The sequence below is a fragment of the Colias eurytheme genome, chromosome 6 (genome assembly GCF_061535395.1).
Source record: "Colias eurytheme isolate Ceu_HAF_F1 chromosome 6, ilColEury1 Martin Lab GWU primary, whole genome shotgun sequence".
Lineage (NCBI taxonomy): Eukaryota > Metazoa > Arthropoda > Insecta > Lepidoptera > Pieridae > Colias > Colias eurytheme.
In genome coordinates, this window is record NC_142985.1 from 8,463,975 (window position 1) to 8,480,017 (window position 16,043).

The 16,043-nt window shown below is 36.3% G+C and overlaps 2 protein-coding genes across 2 annotated transcripts; both read right to left on the reverse strand.

Annotated features, from left to right (window-relative positions):
* Window positions 1-4,810: 4,810 nt before the first annotated feature.
* LOC149907843 (cytochrome P450 4C1-like) lies at window positions 4,811-6,043 on the reverse strand. Its single transcript, XM_090102566.1, has 5 exons — window positions 5,833-6,043; window positions 5,636-5,745; window positions 5,470-5,560; window positions 5,206-5,388; window positions 4,811-5,121 (listed from the first exon to the last, which is right to left on the reverse strand). Exons 1-5 carry the CDS (start codon window positions 5,984-5,986, stop codon window positions 4,811-4,813), a joined length of 849 nt encoding a protein of 282 aa, XP_089958692.1. The 5' UTR covers window positions 5,987-6,043.
* Window positions 6,044-6,604: 561 nt separating this feature from the next.
* Window positions 6,605-15,607, reverse strand: LOC149907844 (cytochrome P450 4C1-like). Its single transcript, XM_090102959.1, has 9 exons — window positions 15,259-15,607; window positions 14,895-15,004; window positions 9,110-9,200; window positions 8,526-8,711; window positions 8,033-8,427; window positions 7,844-7,912; window positions 7,504-7,672; window positions 7,037-7,210; window positions 6,605-6,793 (listed from the first exon to the last, which is right to left on the reverse strand). Exons 1-9 carry the CDS (start codon window positions 15,404-15,406, stop codon window positions 6,633-6,635), a joined length of 1,503 nt encoding a protein of 500 aa, XP_089959085.1. The 5' UTR covers window positions 15,407-15,607; the 3' UTR covers window positions 6,605-6,632.
* Between the last annotated feature and the right edge of the window lie 436 nt (window positions 15,608-16,043).

The window sequence follows — 16,043 nt, forward strand, 5'->3', positions numbered from 1 at the left end:
TTTGTCCGTCTCTCTTTCATATCGCAATAAAGCGATTTATGATATATTTTTGGGTGATAGTTTAGAGGCTAGAAAGTGGCAGCCTTTTTTATAGCGCATTAAAAATATTTAATTCATACAGATACATAGTATTACAATGTTAAGGTTCATAATTATCAATTATTTAAATACCAACTTTCGGGTATAAACCACTCTGACAGAATTATAGTCTTAGTGGAGCTTACTCTGCAACAGCACAATATCATACTATACTGTGCCATTGACTTCAGCTATTGAACCGCTTTTAGCTTCACCTGTATGTCCGTATGACTGTATGCAACCGATTCTTTTCGATTCGCTTATGACCTACCCAAACCGTTCAGATTTAACTTTAGTGACAATATTACAACAATTTATTGACAATACAATAATGAATATTTAGTAAAGCGTGATTAATGATGTATTACTTTTTTTTTATACTTCTTATTGTAACCTCAACACACACGCGGTGTTGTTCATTGTATGATTATTACATTAATAACACATAGGTATTTAGAATTCAATTAATGGGGTTAATGTAACGAACCCTAAACGAATCAAAATGTATCATTTTGTTGATGACTTTTTTTATTTGTTACTTATGATAACATTTGTATTTGTATTACTGACAACTTAATAGCCACTTGAAAAAGGAAAAGATAACTTAATGACAATAATAATGGCTAGACATTAATCATACATTAATGGTCTGAAAATAAGTAGTTGGATACATATTTTTTTTTAACTGTACAATGTTAACTGTAACAATCAGTAATACAAATTTAACTGTAACAATCAGTAATACAAATTTAACTGTAACAATCAGTAATACAAATTTAACTGTAACAATCAATAAAAACTTTGTTACCTATAACTATATAAGTATTTGCATAAATTATGTAATTAACTTGAATTTACAATATTCAATTTTGCATTTCGAAATCAATACCACTATACCACCTCAATATTGTAGAGATTAATACTTGGAATTTATATTCTGACTAAGGCACGAATGGTGACCTTTTCGCGATAATACATTTTTTTTTGCTTTGACAAGAAATCTTTAACGTATTTCTTAATTGATAATCTTTTATTCAATCTAGTACGATATCCATTATTTTTTCGCAGCGGTGTTAATGCATTAGGTGCGATATTCAATGTTCAAAAGATGAGCTCTTAAAAGATGTATTACGTAAGTACCTACTTTATGAATATGAAATCAGACCAGTCTTACAAACCACCATTAAAACTTGGATTTTATATGAATTACTACGTTGTAAATCTTATTAAATTCTTAATAACTTTTTAAACTTGTAAATAAAATTATTAGTGTATTGACTTTTATAATACTATTCACGGTGATGTTTGTGTTGCTGAATCTCTCGTCTATTATAAAATTGGTGTTTTTAAATTAAAAACAGTCTTTATTAATATAGTAATAACTAGATGCACATGGTGTATGATTTTACCATGGTTCTTACATATACCTTGCATATACCAATATTTGCAGTATGATGTGGTTATGATCCATTTTTTATTTTACATTAAATGTTCGTCTTGAATCTATCTAAAAATTTTAAGTGTATATTTGACAGGTTGTTTGTCACTATACACTATCTATCAAAGTAATCTACTATATAAAAATAAGTCGGGTTTTCCTTCCTGACGCTACAACTCCAGAACGCACGAACCGATTTCCACGGCTTTGCACTCGTTGGAAAGGTCTCGGGCTCCGTGAGGTTTATAACAAGGAAAAGGTGTCTCTGGTGCGAAACGGACTTCGCCAGGTTTGCTAGTTATTAACAATTAATTAACGATTCATATTTTATGCCAACTGTCTATTGTCCAACTATTGTCTTTCACGGTATATTATTGTATAAATTACGTAAAAGTCGTTTTCAACGTTCCACATGTAATGATTAACAGTGTGTTATAACCTAACCCCAAACCGGGGTGCTACATTTCCGCTGAGAGAGTGGTGTTATGCTACTGCTACGTTCCGTTTAGAAAGCTTCTACATACCCGCAACGTTCCCGCGCAGGGAATTGTCGCGTCCTTGCCACGTTCCGATAAGGAACCTCATACGCTGCTACATACCGCTTAAGACCCATCTTCAGTAGTAGTACGACATTGCTACGATTGCCGCTGAGGAAATCCTTCTACGTCTTGCTTGCTTTGGCTCCTTAATTCCTGTTGAAGGAATTCAGCGACCAACCCTAAAGACACCCTACCGCCTAGCCTTCGCAACGAGACGCGCACTCCATCTTACGTCCACCTATATCAGTAAGAGCCCTACCGGAGGGTTTGGACCTAGGCACACCACGACCCTTATTGTTACTGATATTTGTATTTTATTTTATTAATTAACTAAATTAATTGTCGACTGTATGGTGAGTATCTAGTTCTTATTATTATTTTTTTGTTTCCACCTCACCTACAACGCCACATATACAATAAAAATGAATAGCCAAATATGTTTCTAAGTGTAAAACTCAAACCTCGGCGCGCGGCGTATCGGCTCGACCAATTCGGATAATATTCATGTTCCAATTCGTTTAACGAACCGATAAAAGGCGAAAGAGCATTACAACGTCTGCCAGGTGGGTAGTTTGAAATAATGAATATTGAGACTACTCTGTATGTCTCTCATTCCATTTATTTTTGTTTTCGAATATTCATTGTTTTATTACCTTACCCTGTTTATGATTATTATATTATCACTTAACCTGTCTAACTTTATAGTTGTCAGTTAAATGTGCAATACCTATCGCAGATATTTTAGGTATTGTTATCATTATGATTATTCTTTCGTTGTTTAACAAAATCTGCTATGAAATTATGAAAATATTAAGTCACTTTTAGATAAGAATAATAAAAGCTACTGTAAATATTTTAGTATTTACTGTATACTCTTAAAAATTGTATTATTCCATTTTTTATTTGGATATCAATACTAACCGTAAGTAATTTCGAATATACAATCTATCTTACGAACAATACTTCACTGTGAAATGGTGACGAACTATCACTTTTTTTTTTTTTTTTTAAGATCGCGTAAGTATATTTAAGTGCATGAATTCGCAATATGGGCATCACCCAAAATATAAACATTTTATACGAGCATCACCCGTATCACATCACTACAGGCATCACCGGTATTGTAATTATATTACGACTACCAGGCATCATTTGGTATAAAATTACAAAGTACACACGGGCGTCACCCGATTTTTGATTTTGCACTACCAGGCATCATCATCTGGTATAACATTACAAAATACACACGGGCGTCACCCGATTTTGTTTTTGTACCACCAGGCATCATCTGGTATAACATTATAAAATACACACGGGCGTCACCCGATTTTTCTTGACCACCAGGCATTATCTGGTAACACAGTACAAAGTACACACAGGCATCACCCGTTTTTTTTTTCCTGTACTACCAGGCATCATCTGCTAACACATTTCAAATTACGTACACGGGCGTTACCCTTTTAAAGTGAAACTTTTATTACATCGTCTCAAACTTTTTGGTCTGTGTAGCGCATGTCGCGTGACGGTCGGCTGCCGAGTAGGTATAAAGCAGTGTTCGGAACCGTTCGAACAGTTTCACTTTTACCGTGGTTTCATAAAACCACACAACATTTTTTTGTCAGGCTTCATCTTGTAACATTATAGCTTAACAACAACAACTTTAGAAATCCCTTGTCGTGGTCCATATCACCATCGAAACACATACATCAACATACATGAACTTCCATAATGTTACTATATTAGCCTGTCCAGGAAACTTACGTTCCTTGCATGATAACCATTAATTAATTCTTTATGCAATAATGAATAATCTTAAATAATACTCATGCAACTTCACATCGAGTAATTAAATAAGATATAAGTGGGTATTTGGTATAATTATATTTTTGTAACCAGACAAATCTATTCTGAGCTGATCGGGAATCGAACCTTCTTAGCTCATTTAATCATGTTTAACCAATCCTTTAAGCAGGTTTTTTACATATCAGTATCAATAAATTTATATGTAAACAAATGTCCCAAAATAATAATCTACAGCCTCGACTAAACAAAATATCACATTTAGTCTCGCATAACGCAGTTACAGTCCTATGCATGACTACGTGAGTACATATACTGGACGACGCTAGCTGTATACCCGTACACTGTACAGTGTATTTATCAAACAGGCACCATACGCTCGAGCAATAAAGACAGCCCGCGTATGCATTGGTATCAGTGTAGTTATGTATACGAGAAACAATTTACAACACCTACTTTATCCTTCTGGCTACAATTATTTAAGAGGTTTTGCTAAATCTTTATGTAAACGAAACCTTCGTTTTCTACGGCGCGGAGGCCTCTCGAAAGGCACGCACATATTATTTATCTACTTTGTGCGGATATTTTTTTTTTTGTAAGCGGCACAAAATATCATAATGAAAATAGGTATGTGTGTATATTATTATTAACTTTAATATTCCCTTCGATGTAACTCGACTGTGGATATAATTAGTTCAATAGTTATCACAGCACACCTATTTCCTCCCTTTTTTTGTTTTGTAATTTTTTTTTATTATCAAAAAAATTACTTACATTTATTCCCGATTTACCTCGTCGCCAAAAATGTAGTGTATGTCCTTCCCTATTATCGGCTCTTAGACGCACACGACCTCTCACTCCGACCGCCTGCAGCCAACTGAGCTGTGTGAGCGGTGTCACCGTTGCACGTGCGCAAGAGATGACATAATACTTCCCTCTCTTTCACTCACATACACTACACTGCCTTTTTCTTTTTCTTGTAGGAAAATACATCTACGGTGTCTTCATTATCACTATCTTCTTCGATTTCTTTATTCTTTATGTTTTCCTTTCGGATATTAATGACGTTTTTAGTGAAGTTGTGTATTGTCGATATATAACGCTTTTGTTTCAATCCATCTGGAGTTAAATTAAAAATAATATCGGAGTAAAGATAAAGTGATACAAAACGTTTTACTAACAATTTTATAGTATCATAAACTGCATTTTTGTATTTACTGCCAACCTCGGGTTCGTCTTTATCAAGCTGAACTCCCATAGCGGTTTCTGTGAAACACCAAGGATGAACATTAAAGTTCAATGTTAGGGATATAAATTATAAATACAGAAAAGTACAGAGAAATTACTTACCGCAAATCGATTCTAGGGTATATTCTGAAATCAGAGGAACTGCGTCTATAGACTTTCCTTCAGTTTTTTCCAAAGTTGCGATGAGTTTCCGACTGTTATGTTCAAGAATAGGAAAGTATTTACGTAGCACGTTAAAATGAAACGCTGTGGTTAAAATTTTCCTACGTTCCTGCCATTTCGCCCCTAAAAAGTTCATTCACATTCAATATTAATTATATGATTAAAGAAAATCATGGTAATAAGGCTTTTTCAATATGTACTAACCTTTACTTACCAGTAAACCATCTTTAAGCCAGGGCTTTAAAAATTTATAAATAACACTCTTTTCATGGTGCTTTATACTACATGTTATAATCTGTAAAGTGTCAATTATATTTTATAGAAGATAAACAATTATTTTTAACGTTTAAATATTTTAGTGAATACTCACCTCAACATCCTCAGGATTATAAATTGAGACTGCGGCAAGTTTAAAAGCGTAAAATCTGTAAATTCCGTTAAACTGCGCTGCCCACGTCCTTCCCAATTTGAATAACTTCACTAAAATATTTTTCGTTTAGGTAATTACTAGTTAATTAGTTACTCGAACTTAAATAATTAATTTTAGTAACTAAAAATATTAATTACCTGGCGATATATCTAGAGCAGATGCGTTACCCAGAAAGAAAGTATCCTTGGGACCGGGTATTATTTTAATAATTTGAGCAATCCCATCATGATTTAGTTTATAATCAACAAAATATAAAATAAGAATAAATAGCACTAAATAGAGGAATAACATTTTTAATGTCCGTGTTTTTAAATGCGTGCTAATGTATCAAGTTTGTTATTAGTTCTGCTGCACATAGTAGAAACAAGATAATATCTGCTAAGATAAGTGATACGTAATAATATTGGAGCGTTTCATATAAATGGATATAAATAATGAAGGCCATTTATAACTATACTAGGTATAAAGCCGATTAATGGTTCTGAATGGCATTAACTACCTGTATCTACAATGTATCTATTACCTATTTTTATTTTAATTATATACCTCATTTTAAAATACCACCTATATTATACACGACAATTATATACCACCAGAAAATATATTTTCAACACACAATAACTAGATATGACTATTTTTTTAAGTACATAATTGCTTTATAATATGTGGAAGGTATTATTTACATAATATTATGTAGGTACCCAGGTACCTAATAAGAGTTTTCATTGTCGATAGTCGACATTTATTCTTGTGAAATAAATTAAAACAAAAGTTTCGTGAATTTTTTGCTTTAAAAATGTTTTTCAATAGATAATAATTACCTATTTGAATTGATATCTTCGACTTTATTTGACTTAACTACACCTGCCAATAAAACACTTTGATTTCTATAATATTTTATTTCTTTCTTACATGTAATAAATGACTAATAGGTACATTAGATTCTTTTCTCGAACTTGACATAGATGAGATCCTTTGGACGTAAAATAAAATCGGTGATAAATGATATATCCTGCGGCTTTGTTACAGGCAAAACCCTGTAGCGTCGTAGCACTGTTGATAGAGCTAATTTCATCTCCATCATTGCGAATTTTTGCCCTGAAAATTTATAAAATATAATTAAATATAATATTAAATATAATAAAAGTGTTATGTTTCATAATTAATTTACGATAAACCTGTAATAATTTAAGCCTAAGTAATGGGACAAACTTCCTTAGCTTAATTCATTTGAATATTATAATTACTGTGCGAAGTAAAGCAACGCTCGTAACATTTGTAAAGTGGAGTTTCATTTCCATTTCTAATTTCCTTCATACTAATTTTAAAACATATAGGTACCTATACAATTTCTGGGTCCAGCACTAAACGGTATGTAACCATATTGATGCCAGGTCGGTTCTTCCATAAACCTTTCGGGTCTGTACACTAAAGGTTCCACAAATTGATCACCGTTCAGATGTAATTCACGGATGAATATTGTAAAGTCTGTTCCAGGCGGGCAGTCGTAGTTACCTTTAACAATAAAAAAATCTCCACTGTAAGAAAAAATACATAAGTATTCTATGAAAGGGCATTGAGCGGAGGGCGTAGGGCAACTGATGGGCGGGATGTGTAGTATGTAAGACATAGTCCGAATCTCACTTAACCTTTGGCTTCTTATCCAAGGACCTTGTGTCGTGGTTATCTTATGCAAGATTTCCGAATTTAAAAAAGATAACTTGAAATCAACATCGAATAGTATTTCAATAATCGTAGTGATTTTTTTTATATTGTTTTACTTTATTAAAAAATATAAGTGTACGTACTTAATTTAATAGGGTGCTCGCTTCTTCTAGATATAAAGAAAACTGGTGGGTACATTCTTAAGCTCTCTTTTATGCAACATTCCAAGTATTTCATGTGTGTCAGATCATTCATTGTAGGAATTTCTACCACAGGATCTAATACTTGATTGATTTCTTCAACAATTTTATCCTGAAAAGCAATTATTTTTTAAATATTACGAGCGGTATTTCAAGGCTATTTTTACATTGTATATTAATTGATTTGGTTTCTGTATCATTATAATGGAGATCAAAGATCAAAATAATCTTAGACTGCATAGTAATTAAAACATGTACATTATAAGTCTGTGCTCTGTTTTACCTGAATATGTTGATGGTTCGCCAAAATCATAAAAGCAAACTGAAGGGCAGACGCTGTAGTGTCGTGTCCCTGAGGATTTTCAAAGCTTTTCAGTTAAACTTGTCCTTAGGTACAGGTTATAAACATTTTATACCAACATTCATAATTTTGATCAGCACTTTATTATTTATATTATAATGTAAGAAATACCTCAAACATAAACGTGTCAACCTCTTCATTTATCCCGGCCTCATTTATAATACCTTTCTTTTCCGCCTCCAATAACAAGTCAAGCATTGCCAACCTTTTCTTCCCGTAAATAACATATTCGTCATTGTTCCCATCAGTTGTTACTAAATGAATGTCTTTTTCGAAGTTGCAGCTTTCTCTGCGCTGTTTAACTACTTTATCTCGGAAGGAGCTAATCATCTTCAGGAATTTTTCCTGGCTTTTACCAACTTGAGTCAAATTAAAGAATAAACTCGGGTAAATCCATACCCGTTGTGCTCGGTGTACTACTATTTTACCCAACTCGTGGATGGCGTTTTTGTATTTTTTACCAAATTCAGAAATTTCTTGGTCTAGTTTCGTTCCCATAGCAGTTTCTAAAAACATGCATTTCCGTTAGCTCTTATATACTATTTTATGTAAGTACGTATAAAAAGACTTCTTTAATTTATTTATGATATCACTCGAGTCTTACCACAAATAGATTTTAAAGTAAAATCTGTAACTATATCCATTATATCTGACTTTGGCTTGTTAGTCTCTTCTTCTATTTGTAGCAATAGTTTCGCGGCATTTTCCATTAGAATTATATTAAAATTGCGTAGTATATTGAAATGAAACGTTGGCGTCAATATCTTCCTACGTTGATGCCATTTTTCTCCTAAAATAATTAAATAATTATGACCAATAGAAAAAATACATTTGACTAGATTGAAAACGATGGATGGACATATCAAATATAGTTATAAATAATAATGATTGAAATGATGAAAAACATAAGCTTTGTAGAAGGTCCTCCTTCTATCTACCCAAAACAGTAATTGTTACCCTACATCTAAGTTTAAAACGAAAGAAACTATATCATGAGGAAACCACGTCGAAGTCGAAGTATTAAAAGTTCGACGACGGCGTGTGACATCTGCCCACCCCTATTTGGCCAGCGTGGTAGATTATGACCGTGTCTCTGCAGTGGTAAATCTGGGCTGATTATGATGAACTTATTATAAAGTAAAAATAATGAATCCTAAGAATATATTCTAACTTCACATTTGTACTAACCGTTACTGAGCAGCAAGCCTCCCTTAAGCCATGGCTGTATAAATCCATATAAAAACCCTTTGTCATTATATTTCATTCCAGATATGAGAGCCTAGAAATTTAAACTCATGTTACCGAACATTTCATGTTACCGAAGTATTAAAATCAATACAAAAACAGTATTACAATTTATTCTGATTTTATTTCTCTGTGGGGTGCGTGATAATGGATATTAATTACACTAGGTACAGTACCTTTGGGTGATGCACAAATAACCACACACTCACAGTTTTAACGTTTATTATCTCCGCACAGAAGGAGAGAGACAATTATCAGATACAAGCAACACTTTGGGCATGAAAATACAAGAACAAAAAAGACACTGACTAGATGCGCATTCGGTAACTAAGATCGAACTGTTAATTTTACAATTATGTAGAAACTTGAAGAAATATTCCGATCTACCCGCTGGGACCGTGATAATTTCGTCGCGGCACGCATACTACGCGAATACCGCGACTCCGTCATAAAATAATAAATATTATAATTATTTTGTATGAGTGTAATGCATGTCTGTATTTTTTGTGTTTTGTGTAATGAATGTTTAGTGTTATAATTAAATACGAATATAAATATGAAATAAAATATTTAAATACTTGTTGTGTGTAATATATACGTATGATAAAATACATACACTAAAATATCGTGTGTTAGCCACATCACTCCCCTCCAGAGACCGGGTTAAGGGCGATAAAAGTCTGGAAAGTGAACTCTCCTCCCAGAGCGAGTGGTATATGCCACAGGAGCACTGGGAAGAGGTAGGGGAGGATCGGGAGGTGGAAGAGCGGGAGAAGGAAGGATTTCAGTAGGAGACGAGAGTAAGTAGGCTGGCTTTAGGCGGTCTATGCTAACTGTCGTTGACTTTCCTTTTAATTTAATTTTGAAAAATTTGTGATCTCTTGAAATGACCTCATGTGGCCCTGTGTATGCGGGTTGTAAAGAGCCGCGCAGTGCATCTTCCCTAAGGAATACGTGACCACATGAGGCTAAATCTTTGTAGATGAATATGTTTTTCTTACCGTGATGTTGAGTTGGTACTGGTCGAATATTCCTGGCGAAATTCGTCAACCGAGCTGATAAGTCGGTGATATCAGTAGTGTAAGACGAAGTGTCGTGACCAAAAAATTCACCTGGTAGGCGAAGTGGTTCACCGAAAACCAGCTCAGCTGAGGAGGAGTGCAGATCCTCTTTCACAGCACTTCTTATGCCGAGAAGCACGAGAGGTAGTGTTTCTACCCAGTTTGCGTCAGCGTGACAGGTAATTGCAGCTTTCAATTGTCTGTGGAAGCGCTCCACCAAGCCGTTGCACTGCGGGTGATATGCGGTTGTCTTACGGTGATCGAAACCGATAGACTTAGCGAGCTGCTGGAATAGGGCCGATTGAAATTGTGCACCGCGGTCGGTAACGACGTCGGTTGGACAACCATAACGGGCTACCCAGCAGGACACAAAAGCTTTTGCGACAGTTTCTGCGGTGATGTCGGTAAGTGGTACAGCTTCCGGCCATCGCGTGAAGCGATCGACGGCTGTTAAGCAATACCGATAATCACCGCAAGGTGGTAAAGGGCCGATTAGGTCTATATGGACATGTTTGAATCGCGCTGAAGGTAAAGCGAGCGTACCAATAGGTGACGCGACATGCCTGTTCACCTTCGAGCGCTGACAGGTCAAACATGCCTTAGACCATTCGCGGCAGTCCTTTCGCATTAAAGGCCAGACAAACCTCTGTGCAACGAGCTTGGCTGATGAATTTGCGCCTGGGTGACTCAATGAGTGCAGACAATTGAAAACCTGCTGACGCAGTTGTGTAGGGACGAAGGGTCTGGGAGTCGGTGTACTGACGTCGCAGTACAGTTGAGTGCGACTTCCAGGTAAATTCATCCGTTTTAGGCGAAGAGATGATTCACCTGTGAGATGCGCAGTGAGCTCAGGATCTGTAGCTTGCAACCTTGCCATCTCTTCTAAGTCGACAGGTCTCTGCAGTTCACATACGCGCGATAAAGTATCGGCGACGACATTGTTTGCACCGGATATGTGCTGTATGTCGGTTGTGAACTGTGAGATGTAGTCGAGGTGTCTATACTGACGCGGCGTGCAGTTACTTTTCCTCTCGTGGAAAGCGTAACATAACGGCTTGTGGTCAGTATAGATCGTGAAGTGGTTGGCCTCTAGCATGTGTCGGAAATACCGTATGCTCTCGTAGATGGCAAGGAGCTCTCGATCGTATGGTGAGTATTTTACCTGTGACGGGCTCAACTTGCGCGAGAAGAATGCGAGCGGCTGCCAATCATCATCCTTAAGCTGTTGTAGGACTCCACCTATCGCTGTATCTGAAGCGTCAGTGACGAGTCCTAATTTAGCTTCACTGGCAGGATGAGCGAGTAGGGCTGCTTCGCAAAGGCTTTTCTTACAGTCCTGGAATGACTGCAGCGAATTTCCTTCTATGACCACGGGATGAGAACCTTTGACAGAACCTACAAGCAAAGCATTTAATGGTGCTTGAATTTGGGCAGCATTGGGCAAGAAACGTCGATAGAAATTAACCATGCCCAAGAATCTTCGTAGCTCTCGAACAGTTCTTGGGACAGGAAAATCAGCGATGGCTTGCACCTTGCTGTACAAAGGTTTGGTTCCCTTTTCAGAGATTTCGTAGCCTAGAAATGTTACCTTAGGAGCGCCGAAGACACACTTGGCTGTGTTAATAAGAACACCATAATCTCTCATACGGGTAAAGAGTTGGCGCAGGTGGTCTTCGTGCTCTTGTGCTGATCTGCTGAATATCAGGAAGTCATCAAGATAAGGATAACAGAAATCTAGGCCTCGCGTCAACTCATCGACAAATCTCTGAAAAGTTTGACCTGCGTTGCGAAGTCCGAAGGTCATAAATGGAAATTCGTACAAACCGAAGGGTGTGGTGATTGCTGTCTTCGGGATATCGCCTTCAAAAACAGGAATCTGGTTGTAGGCCTTAACTAAATCTATGACAGAGAAGATAGTACAACCAGACAGACAGTGTGAGAAGTCCTGTATGTGCCTGATTGGATACTTATCTGGTATCGTTCTTGCGTTGAGCAGTCTGTAGTCACCGCATGGACGCCATCCATTGTCCTTCTTCGATGCGAGGTGAAGCGGAGACGACCACGGGCTGTCAGATGGGCGGGCTGTTCCGTTTGATATCATAGCCTCGAATTCCTGCTTTGCAATTTTAAGTTTGTCGGGAGCCAAGCGTCTAGGGGAACAGGAAACAGGAGGGCCAGGAGTTGTGCGAATGTGGTGTGTAGTGTTGTGTTTGACAATACCTGGAGTACCAGCGGGGCGTGTTAGTTCTGGGTATTGCGCTAAAATTTTATGATAATTACTATCACCACCAGTTACAACCTTAACACTAGAAATATTACAATTAATCATATTACAATTTATTGCTGAGCTGCTGACATTGGTTAAGCCATCGATCAATTGTTTTTTACTTACGTCAACAATAATTTGGTAGTGTGAAAGAAAATCTACACCAATAATAGCTTTAGTGACGTCAGCTACAACAAAACGCCATGGAAATACGCGACGTAAGCCTAAGTTAAGGTTTAATTGAATGTAACCGTAAGTATCGATGACAGAACCATTGGCAGCACACAGTTGGTAATTAGTTTTACATCGTTTTTCAGACACAGCAGTTATAGGGAAAACACAAATATCACTACCGGTATCTATTAGATATTCAACATTAAGAGTGGGGTCTGTTATGAAAAGACGACCGGGGGAAATGGGGCAGGCGTTAGTCGCCATCACTGAGTGTCGTACGCGTTTCGTGTCGTGCGATGCCTTGAAGTCGCATGGCTTAATGCATCTGTTAGCCTTTGTGCCATGTTTATTATGATACCAGCAGATAGGGTAACGCCGGTAATTAGAGTGGGACCGTCGAGAAGAAGACCGTTGACGACGATGGGGAGAGGGATCTCTGCGCACACGGGGACCGGGTCGGGAACTGCTTACTTGGGTGGATAGCGCGCTCGCCTGGCGCGTCAGCTCCACCACCTGGCGTGCCAAGTCGTCCATTGCCGAAGATGACGATGAAGAAGTCGCTGCAACATGAGTAGTGGGAGCCGCGATCTCGTACACGCGGTCAGCCAGCTCAGCCAGGGCGTCCAGGGACAGCGTAGGTTGTGACGCAACGATCGGCTGCAATCCAGCAGGTAATCGGCTGGTCCAGATTGTCTTTAAGAAATCTTCTGGAATTTCGGGACCAGCTAGATGCTGCAAATGCCGCAGGAATTGTGACGGCTTGCGTAATCCCAGCTGCTCGTGCATCAACAGCTGTTTCACTTTATTATCTCTAGACACGGATAGTCTTTTTATTAACTCTGATTTCAATTTATTATAATCAGCAGGGCCGGTAAGAATGTCTTCGACCTCGGCCGCATACTGTCGATCTAATGTGGCCAATATGTGATAAAATTTGGTAGTATTGTCAGTTATGTTCATTATAGCGAATTGTCCTTCGACTTGTGCAAACCATATTGCAGGTTTTTCAGGCCAGAAAGGTGGGATCCGTAAATTAACGGATGGTTGCTGGGCGGGCGACACGTGCGGCGGTCGTTCCGCCATTTTGACGCACCTTCGCGCTTGAGTATTAACTCGATCAGCGTTTTCAGAATCACTTGCACTGGACATAGTTTTTATATATATAGTGTTCAGAGGGGTCACCAATTTGTGGGGTGCGTGATAATGGATATTAATTACACTAGGTACAGTACCTTTGGGTGATGCACAAATAACCACACACTCACAGTTTTAACGTTTATTATCTCCGCACAGAAGGAGAGAGACAATTATCAGATACAAGCAACACTTTGGGCATGAAAATACAAGAACAAAAAAGACACTGACTAGATGCGCATTCGGTAACTAAGATCGAACTGTTAATTTTACAATTATGTAGAAACTTGAAGAAATATTCCGATCTACCCGCTGGGACCGTGATAATTTCGTCGCGGCACGCATACTACGCGAATACCGCGACTCCGTCATAAAATAATAAATATTATAATTATTTTGTATGAGTGTAATGCATGTCTGTATTTTTTGTGTTTTGTGTAATGAATGTTTAGTGTTATAATTAAATACGAATATAAATATGAAATAAAATATTTAAATACTTGTTGTGTGTAATATATACGTATGATAAAATACATACACTAAAATATCGTGTGTTAGCCACATCTCTACCAAATATGTCACAGATTTCAGGCGATGCCTATGAGCTCTACATTGCTGAGTCTACTCACTTTTGAATCGGAAATTTACTCATACTCTTTTTATTCAAAATACTCGAATTTATAAAAAAGGTAAATTTTTTTTAGATTCCTTTCAAACCTATGCCACAGTAACTTAATAAATAGTAATGTTTATGTATTAAATTTAAATCTGAATTTTAAATATTTACCATAACATAAACGCCGCTCTGTTTATAAAATTCTAATGTTAAACATTTCACGGTCCCGCAGGACAGGCATTGCCTAGTGCGGGAACCAATGATTTTATTTCCTGTATTTTAACGTATTTCTTTAAGAAACTGTATTAAGCACTATGTAATAATGTATGTATTATGACTGATGTACGTGTCTTAAAGAATAAATAATTTTTTACTTTACTTTTTTTACTAGTAAAATTAGAAATTAACTCTCTACTTTTTAGAGGTTAAATAAAAGTCAACTAATAATATAACATATACAAGTACATAAACACTTACTTCAACGTCCTCTGGGTTATATAAAATAACTATTTTCTTAGGACCTACTCTTAGCTTAAATAGTCTCTTGTATTTATTAGATAGGAAGGTAAAGTATCGAAAAGTTCTCTCTGAAACATAATTTTTTGATGACTTCTTTTTACAAGTTTCAACTAAAAACATTATCACATTCAGAACATAAACTAAAAATATAATGCAATCGTTTTTATCAAAATTACGTAAAAACAATCCAGCAATAATCAATAAGTAGGTATCTAAATAAAAAGCTTTAAAAAATAACCCAAAAAAGTATTACTAATTTAAAAGTACATAATATTTACAAACTTATATATGAAAACTAAGATAAAGATAGTAAAATACACACCAGAGTCCATGAGAAAGTCCAAAGTATTTTCCAACAAAAACAAACCGTGTGGCCCCGGTATCTTTTCAAATAACTTATTTTTAGGGAGCCTATGTAAGACTATTAATAAAACTACAATAAAAAACAACCACACTAATAACGAAATCATTGCACTGCTTTTTATTTAATGGTTAGGAAAAATTTTAACGTATCATAGGAGTTATGCTTAATAATCTTTTTTTTTTCAACACTCCCTACAAATGAGAAGTCTATATGATAATGATTAGGTTGAAATACTATAAATAATAATTATAGATGATTAAAACACATGTATCGCTCGCAGACCTTTGCTCTTCGGGTGTTATTAATGGATTACATTGTTTCTGAACTGAAACAAGAATACTCTTTCCATGAACAAATACCTAGTTGCATCGAGGATTATATCAACACTGACTCAATAATTAAATAATTTTAAAGTTCACCGAGCGCTGCTATCAGCTGTATACCTACCTATCCAATAGTTGTACAAGTCGAATACTGATTTATTATCATAATATAAGAGAAGTAGTAGTAGATATTAATAGTCATAAACTCATAATCATAATTTTATTCATAGAGCAGGAGCTTGCGAAGGCCAGGTCTTTGTCAATTTCTCTGTGTATGCCCAGTATACAGTAAGATAACAACTGCAGTTTATGAAACTTGGTTAGCGGTGGCTTCGGCAGAGTAGCAGATTTTGACAGATTTTTTATACCCCGGGATTATTGATAGCACAGCTACACTTCAGCTTCTTTCAGCTTTTATGA